The sequence below is a fragment of the Phyllobates terribilis genome, unplaced genomic scaffold, assembly GCF_046119375.1.
Source record: "Phyllobates terribilis strain yellow unplaced genomic scaffold, ASM4611937v1 Scaffold_9__5_contigs__length_417890890, whole genome shotgun sequence".
NCBI classification, from domain to species: domain Eukaryota; kingdom Metazoa; phylum Chordata; class Amphibia; order Anura; family Dendrobatidae; genus Phyllobates; species Phyllobates terribilis.
This window is the reverse complement of record NW_027362769.1, coordinates 399,889,352-399,911,456: the sequence shown is the minus strand read 5'-3', so window position 1 is coordinate 399,911,456 and position 22,105 is coordinate 399,889,352. Positions and strand designations below refer to the sequence as shown.

At 50.7% G+C, this 22,105-nt stretch overlaps 1 protein-coding gene across 1 annotated transcript in view; it reads left to right on the top strand.

The window, feature by feature from the left end:
* The first annotated feature begins 16,674 nt into the window (after nt 1–16,674).
* Nucleotides 16,675–22,105, top strand: part of LOC141161429 (RING finger protein 112-like) — a 45,813-nt gene continuing 40,382 nt past the window's right edge. Inside the window, exons 1-3 of the mRNA XM_073646238.1 lie at nt 16,675–16,953; nt 17,670–17,864; nt 18,143–18,280. Of these exons, the coding sequence (XP_073502339.1) occupies nt 16,675–16,953; nt 17,670–17,864; nt 18,143–18,280 (612 nt within the window). The remainder of the gene's footprint in view (nt 16,954–17,669; nt 17,865–18,142; nt 18,281–22,105) is intronic.

Here is a 22,105-nt window from a genome sequence, read left to right as displayed (position 1 = left end):
TCCGCTGGTCTTCCTGGAGGCTCCGCCGTCACATGCTGTGACCACCCGTTCATCCAGAGACTCTCGCCTGCTCACCTGGGAGCTCACGTCTATCTTCAGCCGCCACAGGTCGTACCAACCCTATACCTAGAGACTGCCCCGGTCACTTGCCGTGACCTCCAGCCCGTTCACTCAGAGACTGTCCCGTTCACTCAGAGACTGTCCCGTTCACCTGCTGAGACTTCCAGCCCGTCTTACCTGGTCGCCACCCGCTCCCTTACAAGGACCGCCTCCTTGTATAGTAGCTCTGAGGTTCCGCCTCCCAGACCCGTTACAGTTTGCTCGGGCCATGGAACCCGGTGGCACCCAAGCTCCCTCGCTCTCGGACCTGTGTCATGAACTGTCCCATCAAAGGTCCCAACAGGAGTCCATCCTGGGTCACCTGCGGAATGTCAATACTCGCCTGGACACTCTGACTGCTCCACCAGCAACCTCCGCCAGTGCCATGTCTCGCAATCCGGCAGCTCCGCTGCCCACTAATACCATGGTATCCTACCCTGGACCCCGGCTTTCTGCACCTCCTCGCTTCGGAGGCGACTCCGCCCAGGCTCGGGGCTTCATAAATCAGTGCACCCTGCACTTTGAACTTTTGTCCCACCAGTTTAACTCCGACCGAGCCAAAATTGCATTCATCATGTCCCATCTCACCGGGGAGGCCCTGGCCTGGCTAAATCCTCTATGGGAGAGAGGAGACCCCCTGGTGTCCAACTTGCCTGCTTTTCTCACGGCTTTCCGGAAAGTCTTCGACGAACCCGGACGGAAGACCTCATCCGCATCATCGTTGCTACGCCTCCGTCAGGAAAGTCTCACCGTGGGCCAATATGCCATACGGTTCCGTACCCTTGCCTCGGAACTGGCCTGGGATAACGACGCTCTGGTTTCCGTCTTCTGGGAGGGTCTGTCCGGCCGTATTAAAGATGAACTTGCCGGTCGGGACATTCCTACCACTCTCGATGACTTAATAACTCTTGCCACCCGGATTGACCTACGGTTCCAGGAGCGTGCCAGAGAGGTCACCCGTGAGAGGAGGTTACCACGTCTAGCTCCTACTTTTCAGAAACCCGTCACTCCTTCTGTCTCTAACCAGGTACACCCTCCTGAGCCTATGCAGGTCGACCAGACCAAGATGGTCAAGACCCGTCAGGACTTACGTCGTGCCGAGGGGACCTGCTTCTACTGTGGCAGTAAGGAGCACCGGATCCGTGCCTGCCCGGAGAGATCGGGAAACGCCTGTGTCTAGGTTCGCTCAGAGAGGTCCACCTAGACAAGAATAAATCCTCTCCATCCCTGCTGTTGTCAGTTTCAATCATCTACGGGGAGAACCGTTATTTCGAACTAGCCCAACTGGACTCTGGAGCAGCCGGGAATCTTATTTCACAGTCCCTGGTAGAGAAATACCGCATCCCCACCAAACCTCTGGCTGTACCCTTGTCTGTTGCTGCCGTGGATGGGGGGCTCTTACCACGCCCCATCCAACTCATCACCGAATCCATTACTCTGCAGGTGGGAATGCTGCATTCTGAAGGTATCTCCTTCCATGTTCTGCCTGGACTCTCTCACGCCCTCTTGCTAGGCCTACCTTGGCTCCAGAAACATGCACCCGTTCTTGACTGGCAGACCGGAGAAGTCCTTCGCTGGGGACAGGGCTGCCATAAGACCTGTCTGGTTCCCGTTCATCCCGTCCGTCCTTCTCCTACCCCAGCTAATCTACCTGGACTTCCGATTCCTTATTGGTCTTATGCTGATGTCTTTAATAAAAAGGAGGCAGAGACACTACCCCCTCATAGACCATACGACTGTCCTATCGACCTGTTACCTGGTACTTCTCCTCCCCGTGGGCGTATTTATCCATTATCCGCTGCTGAGACCCGGTCGATGTCCGAATATATTGAGGAAAATCTGGCCAGGGGATTCATTCGGAAATCTACCTCCCCGGCGGGAGCAGGCTTCTTTTTCGTCAAAAAGAAGGACGGCTCTCTCCGTCCCTGTATAGACTATAGAGGCCTTAACCAGATCACGGTGAAGAAAAAGTACCCCCTTCCGCTCATTCCGGAGTTATTTGATCGTCTGAGGGGGGCTAGAATCTTCACCAAACTGGACCTCCGTGGGGCGTACAACCTGGTTCGTATCCGTCAGGGGGATGAATGGAAGACGGCATTCAACACCCGGGACGGCCACTATGAATATCTGGTAATGCCCTTTGGTCTCTGTAACGCTCCTGCCGTCTTTCAAGAGTTGGTCAATGACATCTTCCGGGACCTTCTCTACTCCTGCGTAGTGGTGTACCTGGACGACATCTTGGTCTTCTCTCCGGATCTCCAGACTCACCGGAGGGACGTTCGTCAGGTCCTGCTCAGGCTCAGGCAGAACCATCTCTACGCTAAATATGAGAAGTGCCTCTTTGAGCAGACCTCGCTTCCGTTTCTGGGCTACATTATCTCTCAGACCGGCCTACAAATGGATCCTGAGAAACTGTCTGCCATCGAGAAATGGCCCCGACCAGAGGGGTTGAAGGCTATTCAACGGTTCCTGGGCTTCGCCAACTATTACCGCCTCTTCATCCCGCACTTCTCTTCCCGGACTGCCCCAATTTCCGCACTCACCCGTAAGGGTACTAATCCCAAAGAGTGGCCGCCCGAAGCAGAGGAGGCCTTTCTTTCCCTAAAACAGGCCTTCTCTTCCGCCCCGGTGCTGCATCGCCCGGACGGCAACAAGCAGTTCTTCCTGGAAGTTGACGCCTCCTCCTCTGGAGCCGGAGCGGTACTTACTCAAAAATCATCTTCCGGGAGAATGGTAACTTGTGGCTTCTTCTCCAAACTCTTCTCCTCTTCTGAGCGCAACTATTCCATAGGAGACCGAGAGTTATTGGCCATCAAACTGGCGTTGGAGGAGTGGCGTTACCTACTCGAGGGGGCTCTTCATCCGGTAATAATTTACACTGACCACAAGAACTTGGCTTACCTCCAGCATGCCCAGAGACTTAACCCGCGCCAAGCCCGGTGGTCCTTGTTTTTTGCTCGTTTTGATTTTGTTCTTCATTTTCGCCCGGCTGACAAAAACGTCAAAGCAGACGCCTTGTCCCGATCCTTTCTGGTGTCCGATCTCGAGGAAGAACCTAAACATATCATCGATCCCGCCAGAGTAATGCAGGTGGCTCCCGTGAGTCTAAATCGTCTCCCTCCCGGTAAGACGTTTGTTTCAGTACCTGATCGGGAGAAGATCCTACACTGGGGCCATTCGTCTAAACTAGCTGGCCACGCCGGTCAGAAAAAGACCCTCCAGCTTATTGCCCGGCACTATTGGTGGCCTACCCTGCACAAGGACATAATAGACTTTGTTTCTGCCTGTGTGTCCTGCGCCCGCAACAAAGTCCCGAGACATCTGCCAGCCGGACGCCTCCTTCCGCTTCCTGTACCTGCTGCCCCCTGGCAGCATATAGCAATGGACTTTATAACTGATCTCCCCGTCTCTGCCGGATGTACGGTCATTTGGGTGGTCGCTGACCGCTTTTCCAAGATGGCTCACTTTATTCCCCTGCCAGGCCTTCCGTCTGCACCCGAGCTGGCTAAAGACTTTATCCGCCACATCTTCCGTCTTCATGGCCTGCCCCTCCACATCGTGTCGGATCGTGGGGTACAGTTCACCTCACGTTTCTGGAGAGCCACTTGTAAACTACTAGACGTCACCCTGGACTTCTCTTCCGCTTACCACCCACAGTCCAATGGTCAAGTGGAGCGGATCAATCAGAACCTGACCAGTTACCTCCGGCACTTCGTTAATGCCCACCATTCTGACTGGGTGGATCTCCTACCATGGGCCGAGTTCTCTTATAATAATCACGAGAGCGAATCCTCCCCCAAATCCCCGTTTTTTGTAGTCTTTGGTCAGCATCCTCGGATTCCTTTTCCTGTCTCCACCTCTGTGGACAACCCGGCTGCGGAATCTCTCGTTAGCAAATTTTCCTCCATATGGGAGAGTACCCGGTCCGCACTCCTTCTGTCATCCGAGCGTATGAAAAGACACGCTGACAAAAAACGCCTGGATCCTCCTCAATTTCGTCCAGGAGATAAAGTCTGGCTCTCATCTAAATATGTTCGACTCAAGATACCTTCTTACAAGTTAGGGCCTCGGTTCATCGGCCCTCTGGAGGTCATCAGTCAGATCAACCCGGTGGCCTATAAATTGAAACTCCCGGCCAACTTACGGATCCCCAACTCCTTCCATGTATCTCTCCTCAAACCCGTGGTGCTTAACTCTTTTTCCAAGTCTACAGGTACGCCTCCTGCTCCGGTTTCTGCTGAGGACGAGTTTGAGGTAGAGAACATTCTTGCCACCAAAAGGGTAAGAGGAAAGACCTTTTTTCTGGCAGATTGAAAGGGGTTTGGTCCTGAGGAGAGAACGTGGGAGCCCCGGGAGAACATCCATGCCCCTCTCATCCTAGCTAAATTTCTATCTGGCCTAAAAAAGGGGGGGCCTAAAGGGGGGGGGTACTGTAGTGCCGGCGTCCCTGCCATCTGCTAGGCAGGGACGCTGTTCCCCTCACCGCTCTGCTCCGTGCCCGGCGTCCCTCTCCCGCTCTGCTGGCAGCGCGCGCTCCTTCCCGGCCACTGTGCTTAGGGCGCGCGCGCGCGCCCTCCCTCCCTCTTAAAGGGGCCGCGCGCGCCGTCCTAAGGAGTCCCCGGCCAATGGCCGGAGGACTTTACCGTATATAAGGCACCTCCTCCAAAATGGAGGTGCCCGAGCAATGTTGTTTGCACCTGTGTCTCACCTGTGCTTCAGCCCTCAGGTCCCGTTGCCAGTTACCTGCCAGTTACCTGCCAGATTCCTGCCTGATTACTTGCTACCTGCCTGCTAGTCTGAGGTCCGACGGTCTGCCTTACTAATCCTGTCAGTCTGTCTAAGGACCAGCCTGCCCGCTCACCTGGGAGTGCACATCTGATACCTGCCAGCTTGTCTGAGGTCCGACGGTCTGCCTTACTAATCCTGTCAGTCTGTCTAAGGACCAGCCTGCCCGCTCACCTGGGAGCGCACATCAGCTACCTGCCTGCCTGCCTGAGGTCCGACGGTCTGCCTTCCAACTCCTGTCAGTCTGTCTATGGACCAGCTTGCCCGCTCACCTGGGAGCGCACATCTGCTATCTGCCTGCTAGCCTACCTGGAGGCTCCGCCGTCACGTGCTGTGACCACCTGCCTGTCCAGTGACTCCTGCCCGCTCACCTGGGAGCGCTCTTCTGTTACCTGTCTGTTTGCCTACCCGGAGGCTCTGCCGTCACGTGCTGTGACCACCCGCCTGTCCAGAGACTTCTGCCCGCTCACCTGGGAGCGCTCATCTGTCGCCTGTCCGCTGGTCTTCCTGGAGGCTCCGCCGTCACATGCTGTGACCACCCGTTCATCCAGAGACTCTCGTCTGCTCACCTGGGAGCTCACGTCTATCTTCAGCCGCCACAGGTCGTACCAACCCTATACCTAGAGACTGCCCCGGTCACTTGCCGTGACCTCCAGCCCGTTCACTCAGAGACTGTCCCGTTCACTCAGAGACTGTCCCGTTCACCTGCTGAGACTTCCAGCCCGTCTTCCCTGGTCGCCACCCGCTCCCTTACAAGGACCGCCTCCTTGTATAGTAGCTCTGAGGTTCCGCCTCCCAGACCCGTTACAGAGGGATTAACCAGGGCGCATGGTAGCAGCCAAACTGTTGAGGAAGGTGCAGGAGCCGAGGAAGAAGTGGAGGACGAACTGGCAATGGGCATGGAAGACTCATCAGATGAGGGAGACCTTGATCACATTTCTGTTGTGCGAGGTTGGAGGGAGAGGGCAGAGGAAGGAAGCATGATTGTTACCTCGCTACCAACACAACAAGGACTTGGTCCTTCTGGATGCGCAAGACACATGAGTGCCTTCTTGCTGCACTACCTGCAACATGACCCCCGGATTGTCAGAATTCGAAGTAATCCCGACTACTGGGTTGCCACACTCTTAGATCCCCGGTACAAAAGTATATTTGCCGAAATAATTCCTGCCATAAAAAGGTATTGACGAATGCAGGAGTATCTGTTGCAGAATCTTACATGTGCTTTTCCACAAAACACCAGTGGTGCACAAAGTGAATCTCACAGTTCTAACTTGCCAACGGTGGGACTGTCGAGTCTTCATCACTCAAACAGTAACAGAACCACAGTATCTGCTGGTAACAGCAATTTTGTGGAATCGTTTCACCACTTTTTTAGCCCATCCTTTGCAAGGCCACAGGAGACAAGAAGTCTGACACATAGTCAATGCCTAGAGACGATGGTACAGGAGTATCTCCAAGTAAACATTGAAGCCACGACTGTGTCACTGGACCCTTGCTCTTTTTGGGCTTCCAATCTTGAAAAATCGCCGGAGCTAGCCACTTACGCCTTGGAGATCTTGTCATGCCCCGCAGCCAGCGTTCTCTCTGAACGTGTGTTCAGCGCTGCTGGTGGTGTGCTGACAGATAAGCGCACGCGGCTCTCCACTGAGAATGTAGACAGACTCACGTTCATAAAGATGAACAAATCATGGATTCGCAAGGACATTTCTACCCCTGTGTCATCCTGGGGAGACTAAAAGCTTGATGATTGGTTAAAATCACCTCACCAACCGTTTTAAGCAACAGTGGGGCAGTTGATGCCACTTAACCCTAGAACGCATGACCATAAAAATCTACACTTTCACATACCTGGGGCCCTTTAGGCCCGTGTGCAAATAACATGGAATAACTCAAACTCAAATGACAAACAACTATATACATGAAGAATACCTAGAGTTTCAAAATTCTAACTAAAGTAATCTTGCAGAAAATAGAAAACAATTAACTGGGCGGGCCTGCAAGGCCACAGGTATGCGTTCTAGGGTTAAGTGATGTCTGTGCCACAATTTTGGGAGTCCCCTTGCTGTGTCTTACGTGACGTTGGCATCGTCAATTCCAGGTGGGTTGGGTCGCACCCCCCCCCTTTTAACTGTAAGAAACTACATACACTATGGCTTGGGGTAACACAGATGGTTGAGTCTGAAGAGCTGTTTACTCAGAGGTCTGCTCCAAATCTTCAGTGTCTGCTAGTCAGCGTAGAATTTTTAACTGCATCTAGCCTAGGCAATACTTTGGGCGTAGTAGCCCAGCTGCGAAGCAAGCTGCACCGCCTGTGTATCTAATAAGAATTTTTAAATGAATCTAGCCTAGGCAGACTGTGGGGACCCCCAACCAAACCCAGACGCTCAGCCCCCTACCGCCCCCCTTTCATGGACAACCCAATAATGTAACTCTTACAACTGGATGGGTGAGGATCGGTCACAGCTTTATTAACTCTTTATACTCATTCCATTAGAAAGGCATTTTATTTCTAAAATAATTCAGCTTGTTGCAGCATGCCCTGGGTCCCCACTCCGGCAAGTTGGCCAACAAGTGTAACTCTCCAACATGTCCTTTCTATTTCCAGGCCACGGAGGATCCAGCGTACTCGTATGCAGGACTCTGACCCCCACCCATCACTCTTAACGCTTGTTCCACTCCGTCCTGGAGTCCTGACAGGAATATGTCCAGTCCAATATCTATTAAGTGAACACCGTCGGGCCGTATGAGGCCTGCTTTATCTCCTTCCAGTTGTCGGTGTCGTATCACTACACCGCCTCTGTCTCTTCTAAATTTTGCCATCCGAATATTTATTACCCGCCTTGTCCATTCGATGGCCGTGATGTCTCGCGCACCTTGCCATACCGCTATCGGCACAATCTCTGACCATACTATAGCTAATTTTGTGAAAAATTCTCTGAAGCGCTCAGTGTCTAGTTTCATTATTTCCATTAGTTATGCGCTCTTGTGATGACCTAGGTTGTTTCCCCCGGCCTGTATAACTAAGATGACCGGACCTCTTGCCTCTCTCCCTACCTTGATTACCTCCATTAGTACCTGTGGCCATAGCAGGCCTCTAATACCTCTCCAGTTGAAATATGTGTTATGAAACTCTAATTTCCTCCCGCCTGGGCGGACTTTCGCCCTTTTTTGTGCCCAATATATATACGAGTGGCCTATCACTCACACTGTTGGCTTAGCGTCACCTGTAAAAGAAACAAACCACGTTAGGATAACAAGTCCGGTCTTATGTATCTCGCCAAACACGTGGATCGCCATCTCCCTATCCTCTGAACTTCCGTTTCTGACAGTCCTGCTCTTGCTGCTTCCGTGGCCGCACCTATGCGGAATGAGTGTGTCCCGTAATCTTTGGGGTGGTTCCCTGCCGATGTTATGCATTTATTAAATATAGCTTGGAACAGGTATCTTGATAATGGCGTTCCATCAAAGTGTGATACGAAGAAATTACTTTGTGATCTGATGGTTAGATATGTTTTTACTATTGTTACCCGACTCAGTGTACCGTTTGTGGGTTGTAGAAGTACCCAAGTACCCCTGCCCGCTGGAACCGTTTTCGATTGGTGTATGCGCACACGTATTGCATTATTGGCTATGACTACTTCCTGGTGTAATAAGCCTCCACTGGTGGTAATTTTGGATTGAGGGACTAATTCGCTTATACATAGTGTAGCACCCCGAGGACTCGGCTGCTACAGGGGTATTGCACCTCGATCCAGAGGTGTGGTATTCCACTCCCGGGTAAGGATGGAGTGTGGGACTGAGCTCAGCTAGCTGCATGCACTACACTCATCCCATTTCCGGGGGACAGAACAACGGTACTCCCACCAGATAGATGTGCAGGTACGACAGCGTCTGTCCCTGGCTGGAGTGGGAGGGGGGGAGGAACATCCCAGTAGTGTAGGGGCAGACAGGGGAGGGACTCTGGGCATAGGAAGGAGCCCATTGGGTGCTAGTCACCTGGGCTCGGGTGTCAGAGGGAGTATAAGAGGTGGGCACCATCTTGAGACAGGGTCTGTTCTGAGGGAGAGTTCAGCCAGGAGGGCTGACAGGGAGCTGTGGCTCCGGCTGGGCCCAGCTCCAGGGCCAGGCCTGCAGTAGAGAGGAGGAGGAAGAGAGGCCCAGAGATGCAAGACAAGAGGGAACCCTGAGATCCCAGAAGTAAACCAAAAGGGTGAAGGGTTGGCAGAAAAGGGTACCGGAACCCAAACTGGTGGAGGCTAATGATCCTCATCCAGGAACCGGAGGTCGTGGTCAAGTTTTGGTGCGACCCTCACCACATCCACCAGGAAGGCACACCACGAGTAGGGTCAGGAAAGCCAGAGAAGGTTTGACCACCAAGAGGCCCGAGGGAGCCGGACAAAGGTGGATCCCTGGTGGGAACGGCCAGTAGGAAGGAAGAGAGGGGAGCTCAGGACCACGCTCTGGACTGCCTGGGAGTTGGCCGAGTCCCACACCTGGTGGACGCAGCACGGCTCGGGTGGTCACTCAAGGCCGGAGTGACCGGAACAACACCTGTGAGTAAAAACCCTGAAACTGCATCGCATGTCTCTGAGCTTCCTTGCTGCACCATCACAACCACCATCTTCCACATCTGCTGCCCTGAGGCCATACCCCTCCCGTTGGAGGTTATACCATCCTTGCTGCACAATCCTACCACCGGCCTCAGCGGTCTGCTCTGCAGCGGCGGCCTCCTAGCCGCAATCAACGGGTGGCGTAGTCGACACTTAAACAACATCTACAAAAGACTGCCACACACTTAGTTTGACCACCCTGGGCACGGACCGGGTCACCGCCACAAGGACTACTACCCCTATCCAGATCCGGCTCCGGGTGTCCCTTGAACATGGCCCAGGGGGCGCGTCACATAGCGCCCCGAAGAAGGCGATCACAAATGCAGTAGACATTAGTGTTGCTTCAAATTGTGAGTGTCATGTTAATGGTGTTAGGGATATGATGTGAGAAATCAGTTTTAATGACACGGGACGGGACATCTACACTCCTGACTTGGCTGACCCCTTTTCCACCCTTTTATGGATTGTCTGATGATGAATCTTTGTCACATCTCCCCAATTCAGTAGTTGGAAGTGAAATGCTACTCCGGTCAGACACCGCTGCGCTGACGCCCCTGATATGCCCCTCATCATTAGCTGGTGGAGAAATTCTATGGTGACTTGTGATCTGGCTTGTTCACATTGGTCAACCCGTCTGCCTTCTACTAGTCGTGTCCACTCTTCCCATGCCTTACCGTATGCTTGCCACGTTGACGGGGCAACTGACGCTCTGATTAATGGCATCAACTATTCACCACTAGATCCCATAGGGAGGGTGGGCAACTGATGCCCGATGGGTGGGCGTTGTGGAAGAGCTCTGTGAAAATCTGCCAATTGAATTGTTATAAAGCGTTAGCAGCAGCTTTAGACCCCTCAGCATAGTGGCTAGCGTGGACCCATACATTGTGTTTTAGGCACAGGAATACTAGCCTGCGTAGTAGGCCTAGCACTGGGAGAGACAATGATGCCATCTTATTAATGCAGTGCGCTAGGCTGGTGTTTTTTGTTATGAAGCGTATATTTTTGTTAGCCAGGCGCGCGCCCCATATTTCTATTGCTACCACTATTGGGAAAAATTATTTTCAGGGCTAGATGCAGCTAAAAATTATTATTAATTTCAAAGCTGGTGGAGCTTGGTATAGATGGCCTAATACAATGAGTCCCACACACTGCTAGAAGCCCAAATATTTTTTCAGAGGTAGATGCAGAAAAAAATTATATTCAATTTGCAACCTGATGGAGGTCAGTATAGATGGACTAATAGACCAAGTCCCAGACACTGCTAGAAGGCCAAATATTTTTTCAGAGCTAGATGAAGAAAAAAATTATATTCAATTTGCAACCTGATGGAGGTCAGTATAGATGGACTAATAGAGAAAGTCCCACACACTGCTAGAAGCCCAAATATTTTTTCAGAGCTAGATGCAGATAAAAATTATATTCAATTTGCAACCTGATGGAGGTCAGTATAGATGGACTAATAGAACAAGTCCCACACACAGCTAGAAGCCCAAATATTTTTTCAAAGGTAGATGCAGATAAAAATTATATTCAATTTGCAACCTGATGGAGGTCAGTATAGATGGACTAATAGAGAAAGTCCCACACACAGCTAGAAGCCCAATATTTTTTCAGAGCTAGATGCAGATAAAAATTATATTCAATTTGCAACCTGATGGAGGTCAGTATAGATGGACTAATAGAATGATGCTATGCCCAAAAGATTTTACTTCACTAGGTGCAGTAAAAAAATTGGTATTCTATACACAGGTGGTATATCTTGCAACACAGATAGGCTACTCCACTGACTAACACACTCTGCAATAGGCCAAAAAGGATTAGCTTTGCTAGATTCAGCCAAATGCTGTGAAAAAAACTTGCACAGCACTGGCACAGACCTGCCTGGCAAAAACTGATAGGAACTGATGTAACCTAGTCCTGAAAAGGACTCCAATTACAATTAGTCTTTACTCCCACAATCTATCTATTTAAGAGCACAGACCTGCTTGATAAAAGTCGTAGGAAATGCTGTAACCTAGTCCTTAAAAGGACTGCAATCACAACTATTCCCTACTCCCAAGCTATCTGTAGATTTGTGCGAAAATTGGCTTGAAATTAACAAGGTATAGCGCACACAGCAACAGCGGTGCCGTCTAACACGCAGCTGCAGCAGTGAGAAAATGGTGGCGACGGGGAAAATGGCTTGGTCTTATAGGGCAAGGACATGTGACATACACTGCCAATCACACATGCCCTTGCTTGTGTGAAAAAAAGCACTTCGCTCCGTGTGTGCGCTGCTGATAGGCTGACAGATTGCACCTCCCCACTGCAAATGCGGGAAAGAGAAAAAAAAATGGAGATCTTCATTGTTCCTGCAGAGATCCATCCCCTGCCCCTCCCCCCGCCCCGCTGTACACTCAAACTGCGTATTAACATTAATTTTCATCATTACTGAGAAAAAATCCAGTTATGATTTTGGTGCACGAACAGTTATCGAACATAACCTCGAACAGCCGAATTTTTCTCAAATTGTTCGTGTTCGCCGAACGGCTCGAACACCGCCCAAAACAGCTCGAATTTGAGATTGGCGAACAGTTCGAGTAGAACAACGCTCATCTCTAATACCGACTTCAAACTTCCCCTGAATATATACTATATACATGCACCGTAGCATTGCGGGATATAGAACAAGCAGGTAGCAGGTTTAAGTCCCCTAAGGGGACTTAAAAAAGGAAGTAAAAAATAAAAAGTTTTAATGAAGAATTAGAAAACAAAAAAATATAAAGGTTAAATCGCCCTCTTGTCCAAGTTCATAAAAAGTAAAGATAATCATCGTGTCCACAGATGAATGTGCGATTTATCAAAATATAACATTATTTAGCCCATTTCGACAGTACTGAAAAGGAACAGCAGATTTTTGATTTTTCAGTCGCTTTCTCAACAAAAAAAACTCAATAAAAAGCGATTAAAACATACATGAGATGATAGATAGAAACATACAAGAACAAGAGCTCACAGCTCCATCAACGGGAAATAGAAAAGTTCTCACAAAATGGCAAAATAATCCAGATTATGATTGTAGCTTGGTATCGCCGTAATCGTACGGATCTGGGGAATCAGGTTCTCGGGTCATTTCTCCTGGACAATGAGCTTAAACCTAAAAAAAAAAAAAAAAAAAACAAACAAACAATGGTGGAATTGCATTTTTGTTCAACGGGTGGAAGGATTGTTGTTGGACGGATCGGTGTGGAAGCAGCTGGGGGATTTATTAAGAGCTGATTACTCAGAGATGCGGGAAGCCTGGAGCTGTAGAGGAAACCTTCCTCCATGAGAGCGCATGACGGAGAGGCCATGTACGCCTGAGATCGTGGCTCATACTGGGGTCTGACGGGGTCTTCTCCCCTAAGATCAGTAATTTACTGCAGATTTTCCCCATTTATCTCTCTTATTTGTAAGTGAAGATATCTCTGTAGTAAAATAATTAAAAATAAACCAGTAATAAACAATTAATAAACCCGTTCTGATTTGGATAACGTGGCTCCTCCGCGAGTGAGTATCTGTAGAAAAGAAACTTTATTACTCTGATCCTAACAGCGGAGAAAGGGTTAAAAACCAAAAGAAACAGAAAGTAACAAAAGAACGATGACGGATACAATGTATCAGCCACGTGAGACGGAAACGCTCCTCACATAAAATCGCGGAGGCATCAGATACACTTTCCGGTAAACTGAGGAAAGATCGAAAGGTTGGTGAGAGTCTGAATGTAGAGGGATTCGGGGGGTACGGTTTCTGAATATTGGGGAATACAAGGGTGTACGGTGTGGGTGTAATAGGATATGAGGGGTGTTATAATGGGGTGTAGATATATAGGGATGTGTACAGATTGTGATGGTGCGGGCTCTGTACGTTGTGGAGATTGCAGGGCGTGGTGTATACGGTGTAGAGATATCGTGCAGATGTAATGGGTCAACCACCGCCTGTGGCCGCTGATCTTCCTGTTGTTCCTCTTTTCTGCGCTGTCAGTGGCTTCGGGGTTTTCTTCATCAGGGTGTCGCCTTCTCTTATCATCGTGCTTTCTCTCTTCCTTCTCATTTCGCTCGTCATCCCCTGCCGGCACCACAGGTAGGATATTATTCGATATTATAAGAGTAGCCACCTCCATACATAGCTAACAAATAAAGTAGCACTCTGTAACGTTATAGCATGAAAACATGAAATATATTAAATTGTAATTGTATTACTGCTCTAGAAAATAGGAAAAAATGAAGATACTTCGCTCGTAATTTGGCCAATTCATGCTTGCCCAGCAGCCAAGCCAAGGCCAGGAGAGCATTCACATTAGGTTCCCAGCAAACAAGATCGCCTTGTCGTTGGCTGCTGGGCATACATAAATTGACCAAATTAAGCACCAAGTATCTTCATTTTTTCCTATTATCTAGAGCAGTAATGCAATTCCAATTTCATATATTTCATGTTTTCATACTACAGCAACTTATTAGTTAGCTATGTATAGAGATGGCTACTCTTAGTTTGCACATATTAGACCAGTTTTCTGTTTGGAAGTGATGGTCAGTACTTAATATTTATACACAGGCTCTTTGACCGGACACTCCACCCATCAGCCCATGGTGGTCTTATTTAGTGTTGAGCGCATTTGTTCGGCATTTCAAATTCTGGTTCTTGTTTGGGGCTCAGGCTTGTTCGCGCCAAAAAATCAGCTCCGCCCATGAACATCCCTGATTTTCCACACTGTCACGCAGATCCTACCTTCCCATATAAATGTAGGCTTCAGCCTAGCAGAGGAATCATATTAGGATAGGTTCCCAGCAAAAGAAGGTCGCCTTCCCATGAATTGCCCAGTTTCTGCGCTTAGTATCTTCTTTTGTTCCTATTTTCTAGAGCAGTAATACCATTCAAATTGAATGTTTTCATGGTAGAGCGCTAAAGAGTGCTACTTTATTTCTTAGTTTAGTATGGTTACTCTACAGTACCCCCGCAAACTATCATACCCCCCACAGTGACCCCAACACAGTATGATGGCCCAGACATAGCCCTCTACACAATATGATGGCCCCCACACAGCCCTCCATACAGTACAGTGGCCCTCCATGCTACCCTCCATACTGTATAATGGCCTCCACACACTCAGCATGCAGCACCTGGCTCCTCCTACAGCTGTGAATTGGGTATGTCAGGGGGCACACACAGTTCTCATTTGATATGGGTACAAGCATAAGAGATGGTCAGAGGCCAACCACATTCTCCTTTAGTCCTTATCTGCTGTGCGTGTCGTGCTCTGACATCTACACACCACAAATAAACAGTAAGTGGCAACCACCAGTAACTGATTTCAGATTGTATATTAAAAAAGACTATTGCACGAGTTAATGTTATATATTGTAGATATGCGTGGTCCCATTATTACAAATGATTAATAAAAAGTAAATTCTGATAAAACCTCTTTTTTAATCAAGTTCAACCAATCATCTGCTTCTGAAGGAGACTGGAAAAACGCAAATGTATCCTCGTGTAGCACCCATAATCAGGCAGGGAATGCCATAGAATAAGGAATCTGTATCTCCCTCAAACATTTAATGTTCATGAATGTAGCTCTTGTCTTCTGCAAAGCAACAGAGAAATCCGGGAACACCGCAACAGTAGGGTTGTTGTAAATGATCTGGCCGTTGCGAAATGCAGCACCTAAGATGGTGTCTCTATCCCTGCTGCCCAACAAACGAGCCAGCAGGGGTCTGGGCTGGGCACCCGGTGGAGGTGGACGTGCGGGGACACGGTGGGCTCGTTCTATGGCAAATGCATCTGATAGTTTACCTTTGAACCAATTCTCTATGAAAATACAGGGATCCCCGCGTTCAACAAGTTCAGGGAAACCCAAAATCCTTAAATTGTTCCGGCAGAACCGGTTTTCTAAGTCCTCAGCCCTATGTGACCACATATTGACAGTGTTTAAGGTGTGAGAGCTTACTGTTAGAACCCTCCTGTTTGTTTTTTTTCCATCTTGTGTTTGGCAGTCATGTGACCACCTGCCTTTATATTCCAGCTCCGCCCTTTTGGCTGTGCTGGACTTCAGTGTTTGACTGTTTCTCTAGCCTGGTGCTTCGGTGCCTATCTCTGGCAGTTCGCTTGGCCCTTTCGGGACCTCTAGTACCTTTTTGGCAGTTTGTCTTTTTGTGTTCTGCAACAACTTCTCTGTTTAGGAGGTGTCCCATTTTTGTTCCAGTCCTTAGCTCTTTTAGGGACCCCTCCCCTTTTGCTGTTTTGCTATAGGTCTTCATTCAGACTAGTCGAGGACTAAGGCGGGTCTGTTCGCTAGGAACAGGCAGCTCGCTACATAATAGGGATTCAGCTTAGTCTTACTGTAAGGACAGCTTTCCCTTATCTTTCCTTAGTACATGCTGCAGATCATAACACTTACCCGCCACCGGAGCCGACGTGTCCTCCAGCGCAGATACTCTGGTCTCAGCCTCCTTCATGCAGGTTTTGAAGTCTCAGCAGCCCCATATATATTTTTACCTTATCGATTTTGCCGGTGGGAGATAGAGTAGAGGCCTGTATGGCAGACAGCAGCTGAGTAGAGACCTGTTTCAGCATCAGCTCAGGTTCTTCCTGTAGTCCATCTCCCTCCGTATCATCGTGCACCGTCTCCTCCCTCTGTTGTTGTCCTCAGGGGTCGGCGCCATTTTGTGTCAAGGGCCTCACAAACTCCCAGAGCTTCTCCACCACCATGGAGTGCCTCTTCCTATTCATAAGGTCTCCCGCCAGAAAGCCCATGATGTAAGGTATCTCTAGATACTTTTCTCACCCAGATTTCAGCAGAATGATAGGTAGTTAACGGAGTTCAGCGCGAAGCTCTCACTAGATGCGTCCTCTCTTCTCAGAAGCTGGCCATGCCCCCTCTGATAAATCTTCTTTAATGAATCGGGCCCTTCGTTTGTACGATCCTGGTATACCAGGTTCCGGCCATGTGACCAGTTATCAGTCGCTGATATTTTCGTCTCTGCGTTTCTTGTACTATTTCCTCTGTCTAATCTATGGTTCGTCACAGATGTAGCAGAGCTGCGGTTGCTGTTAATCTCTTAGACTGCTTTTCTTGTACTTTACTTTACGTATACATGTAACGTATCATGTTGACACTTGTGACTTTTCTTTTCTTCACCCCTGGATATTTCTGTGAATTAGGATGGCCGAGTCAAGTGAAGGGTCTGTACATTTCTCCAAACTAAAAGATGATATCATATGCTCCATTTGTCTCCATGATCTCAGTGACCCGGTTTCTACCACCTACGGGCACACCTATTGCAAAACCTGCATCTCTTCCTACTGGTCCAGCACACAACCCGCTGATTACTGCTGTCCAGAATGCAGGAAAGTCTGTCCTAGTGGGAAGCTCACACCTGCCTACCGCCTGAACAAAATGGTCTCAAATGTTCAACTAGCTGTCGAAGAGCAGTCCAAAGTGGTAGGTGAAAGCCAGGAAGGTGCATGTGCTGTATCATGTGTGCCTTTCTATACCTTAATGCCAATTGTTGAGTATCAATGATTATAGCTGTTGCAAAGTCCAGTCCTTAATGAAATGTACAACACAGACTTGTTATGACATCAGAACACAAGACAAGGTATTATGTTGGCTAATAAAAAATAATGGGAACCGCCATGGGTATCTGAATCATGCCAGTATTCGGTCAATGAGTGGGTGACACGGTAAAAAAAAATTATCTAGATGTCAGAGTGTAACAGTCCAAACTAATAGGTAAAAGGGAGTTAGGAGCATCATGTAAAGGTCTAGCATGGTCTATCCCACACAGACCCAGGAGTGCTTTAATTAAACAAATTCCACACCTTAATAAAGATGTTCGGCACAGACCTGTATCGATACATTATGTCTAAGCTGCATCATGTGGGTTAGTAGAGAATAGTAGGGAACGCTATGGGTACCTGTAACATGCCAGTGTTTATTCAGTGAGCCAGTGACAACACCTGCTAGTCAAGAAGATAGTAATCTGCTACACTGATGTTTTACATGGGTTCAACATGGAGACTCTTTTGGAAAAGGGAGAGAAGAATTCTGTTTCTCTGCCAGACGATTGGGCATTTGCCATCCACTTAGTAGATATGAGATAAAATTATCTTATTCACTTACTAAATATTGAATATGTCTAACTATTGTCTTCTTAGACTCCGCCATGTGCCAAACAGCTGGTCTTCCTCGATCCAAACGGCAAGATGTGTCTGGATGAATCTGTTCTTGACAGATGCTTTTTGGATAGTAAGATCTCAGGTTACCCCCTGTGCCTCATCTGCGTGATCGGAGAGAAGAGAAGAGGAAAGTCCACCCTGCTGAATTATATTCTGAGAGCTCTTCACAGCCTGGTGAGGAGCCATAACCTGCAGGGCAGGGGGTAACATTCAACATGGCAGGGGACCAAATGGGTACATATCCTCCCCCCCCCCAAGTCTGGAGGGCATCATGCTTGCATCTGCTCCAAACTACTTACCATTGTAATATTTATATAGCATTTTTTTCCATTTTTCTGGGAGGAGGGAATGCATTTAGAAATCTGTTCTTGAGAATACTTAATCCTCAGTATTTAACACGCTCACAATCTCTCTCATAAGGAATTGATGCATTTCTTTTTTTTAGTTCGTAGGAGAATGGGCAGCCGATCAGCCTGGGGGATCAAGACGAGCCCCTCAAGGGGTTTGAGTGGAAATCCGGGATAGAAAGCCTTACCAAGGGTATATGGATGTGGAACAGACCATTTATCCTGGAGAGAAATGGAGACAAGGTAAAGGGGACAACGTCTGTCTTTCATGGGGTCTGTCCTCTTTGTGTTATTATCATGCACACAGGTGGACCCACCGTGCCACGGGGCCGGGCTTGCCCAGGAGGGGAGTAGCTTACCGGCTACCTGGTGTTCACTGGAGCTCCTAATGATGGAGTCAGGCTTGAGCTGCATATAGCCGCCAGGTACGACTCCTAGGCAGTCCCCGGTCCTGCAGATGCTGACCCCAGGAGTTAGGTTCGCAGACATGGACACAGACTCGAGCTCCGTTCACACTACTCCTCGGGCAGGATGGATACTGACACGGAGTCACAGACAGGGCTGGATTCGGAGACTGGTATAACAGTCCGGACAGTGCAGAATACAGACATAGGTACACGTTCAGACACATGAGTCTCGGGAACTTATCCAGGTACCGCCAATGCAGTTTTCGGATTAACGTATTGCTGGATATAGCTTCAGGCCCTGGCCGCACAAGTACCAGGGGTTCAGGCCCAGGAATGGCCGCACAAGGACCAGGGGTTCAGGCCCAGGACTGGCCGCACAAGGACCATGGGTTCAGGCCCAGGACAGGCCGCACAAGGACCAGGGGTTCAGGCCCAGGACTGGCCGCACAAGAACCAGGGGTTCAGGCCCAGGACAGGCCGCACAAGGACCAGGGGTTCAGGCCCAGGACTGGCCGCACAAGGACCATGGGTTCAGGCCCAGGACTGGCCGCACAAGGACCAGGGGTTCAGGCTCAGGACTGGCCGCACAAGGACCAGGAGTTCAGGCCCAGGACTAGCCGCACAAGGACCAGGGGTTCAAGCCCAGGACTGGCCGCACAAGGACCATGGGTTCAGGCCCAGGACAGGCCGCACAAGGACCAGGGGTTCAGGACCAGGACTGGCCGAACAAGAACCAGGGGTTCAGGCCCAGGACAGGCCGCACAAGAACCAGGGGTTCAGGCCCAGGACAGGCTCCACAAGGACCAGGGGTTCAGGCCCAGGACTGGCCGCACAAGGAGCAGGGGTTCAGGCCCAGGACAGGCCGCACAAGAACCAGGGGTTCAGGCCCAGGACTGGCCGCACAAGGACCAGGGGTTCAGGCCCAGGACTTGCCGCACAAGGACCAGGGGATCAGATTCAGGACTGGCTGCACAAGGACCAGGGGATCAGATTCAGAACTGGCTGCACAAGGACCAGGGGTTCAGGCCCAGGACTGGCCGCACAAGGACCATGGGTTCAGGCCCAGGACAGGCCGTACAAGGACCAGGGGTTCAGGCCCAGGACTGGCCGCACAAGAACCAGGGGTTCAGGCCCAGGACAGGCCGCACAAGAACCAGGGGTTCAGGCCCAGGACAGGCTCCACAAGGACCAGGGGTTCAGGCCCAGGACTGGCCGCACAAGGACCAGGGGTTCAGGCCCAGGACAGGCCGCACAAGAACCAGGGGTTCAGGCCCAGGACTGGCCGCACAAGGACCAGGGGTTCAGGCCCAGGACTTGCCGCACAAGGACCAGGGGTTCAGATTCAGGACTGGCTGCACAAGGACCAGGGGATCAGATTCAGAACTGGCTGCACAAGGACCAGGGGTTCAGGTCCAGGACTGGCCGCACAAGGACCAGGGGATCAGATTCAGGACTGGCCGCACAAGGACCAGGGGTTCAGATTCAGGACTGGCTGCACAAGTAGCAGGGGATCAGATTTAGGACTGGCTGCACAAGGACCAGGGGATCAGATTTAGGACTGGCTGCACAAAGACGAGGGGTTCAGGCCCAGGACTGGCCACACAAGTAGCAGGGGATTAAATTCAGGACTGGCTGCGCAAGGACCTGGGGTTCAGACCCAGGACTGGCCACACAAGGACCAGGGGTTCAGATTCAGGACTGGCTGCACAAGGACCAGGGGTTCAGATTCAGGACTGGCTGCACAGGGACCAGGGGTTCAGATTCAGGACTGGCTGCACAAAGACCAAGGGTTCAGGCCCAGGACTGGCCACACAAGTAGAAGGGGATTAGATTCAGGACTGGCTGCACTAGGACCAGGGGTTCAAATTCAGGAATGGCCACACAAGGACTAGGGGTTCAGATTCAGGACTGGCCGCACAAGGACCAGGAGTTCAGGCCCAGGGCTGGTCGCACAAGGAGCAGGGGATGAGATTCAGGACTGGCCACGCAAGGACCAGGGGATCAGATTCAGGAATGGCCGCACAAGGACCAGGGGTTCAGATTCAGTAATGGTCGCACAAGGACCAGGGGTTCAGATTCAGGACTGGCCACACAAGGACCAGGGGTTCAGGTTCAGGACTGGCCACACAAGGCCCCTGGGTTCAGGTTCAGGACTGGCCACACAAGGACCAGGGGTTCAGGTTCAGGACTGGCCACATAAGGACCAGGAGTCCAGATTCAGGACTGGCCGCCCAAGGACCAGGGGTTCAGATTCAGGACTGGTCGCACAAGGACCAGGGGTTCAGGTTCAGGACTGGTCGCACAAGGACCAGGGGTTCAGGTTCAGGACTGGCCACACAAGGCCCCTGGGTTCAGGTTCAGGACTGGCCACACAAGGACCAGGGGTTCAGGCTCAGGACTGGTCGCACAAGGACCAGGGGTTCAGGTTCAGGACTGGCCACACAAGGCCCCTGGGTTCAGGTTCAGGACTGGCCACACAAGGACCAGGGGTTCAGGCTCAGGACTGGCCGCACAAGGACCATGGGTTCAGATTCAGGACTGGCCGCACAAGGACCAGGAGTTCAGGCCCAGGACTGGCCGCACAAGGAGCAGGGGATCAGATTCAGGACAGGCTGCACAAGGACCAGGGGATCAGATTCAGGAATGGCCGCACAAGGACCAGGGGTTCAGATTCAGGACTGACCGCACAAGGACCAGGGGTTCAGGTTCAGGACTGGCCACACAAGGACCAGGGGTTCAGATTCAGGACTGGCTGCACAAGGACCAGGGGATCAGATTTAGGACTGGCTGCACAAAGACCAGGGGTTCAGGCTCAGGACTGGCCACACAAGTAGCAGGGGATTAAATTCAGGACTGGCTGCACAAGGACCAGGGGTTCAGGCCCAGGACAGGCCACACAAGGACCAGGGGTTCAGATTCAGGACTGGCCGCACAAGGACCAGGGGTTCAGATTCAGGACTGGCTGCACAGGGACCAGGGGTTCAGATTCAGGACTGGCTGCACAAAGACCAAGGGTTCAGGCCCAGGACTGGCCACAAAAGTAGCAGGGGATTAGATTCAGGACTGGCTGCACAAGGACCAGGGGATCAGATTCAGGAATGGCCACACAAGGACTAGGGGTTCAGATTCAGGACTGGCCGCACAAAGACCAGGAGTTCAGGCCCAGGGCTAGCCGCACAAGGAGCAGGGGATGAGATTCAGGACTGGCCACACAAGGACCAGGGGATCAGATTCAGGAATGGCCGCACAAGGACCAGGGGTTCAGATTCAGTAATGGTCGCACAAGGACCAGGGGTTCAGATTCAGGACTGGCCGCACAAGGACCAGGGGTTCAGGTTCAGGACTGGCCACACAAGGCCCCTGGGTTCAGGTTCAGGACTGGCCACACAAGGCCCCTGGGTTCAGGTTCAGGACTGGCCACACAAGGACCAGGGGTTCAGATTCAGGACTGGCCGCCCAAGGACCAGGGGTTCAGATTCAGGACTGGTCGCACAAGGACCAGGGGTTCAGGTTCAGGACTGGTCGCACAAGGACCAGGGGTTCAGGTTCAGGACTGGCCACACAAGGCCCCTGGGTTCAGGTTCAGGACTGGCCACACAAGGATCAGGGGTTCAGGCTCAGGACTGGTCGCACAAGGACCACGGGTTCAGGTTCAGGACTG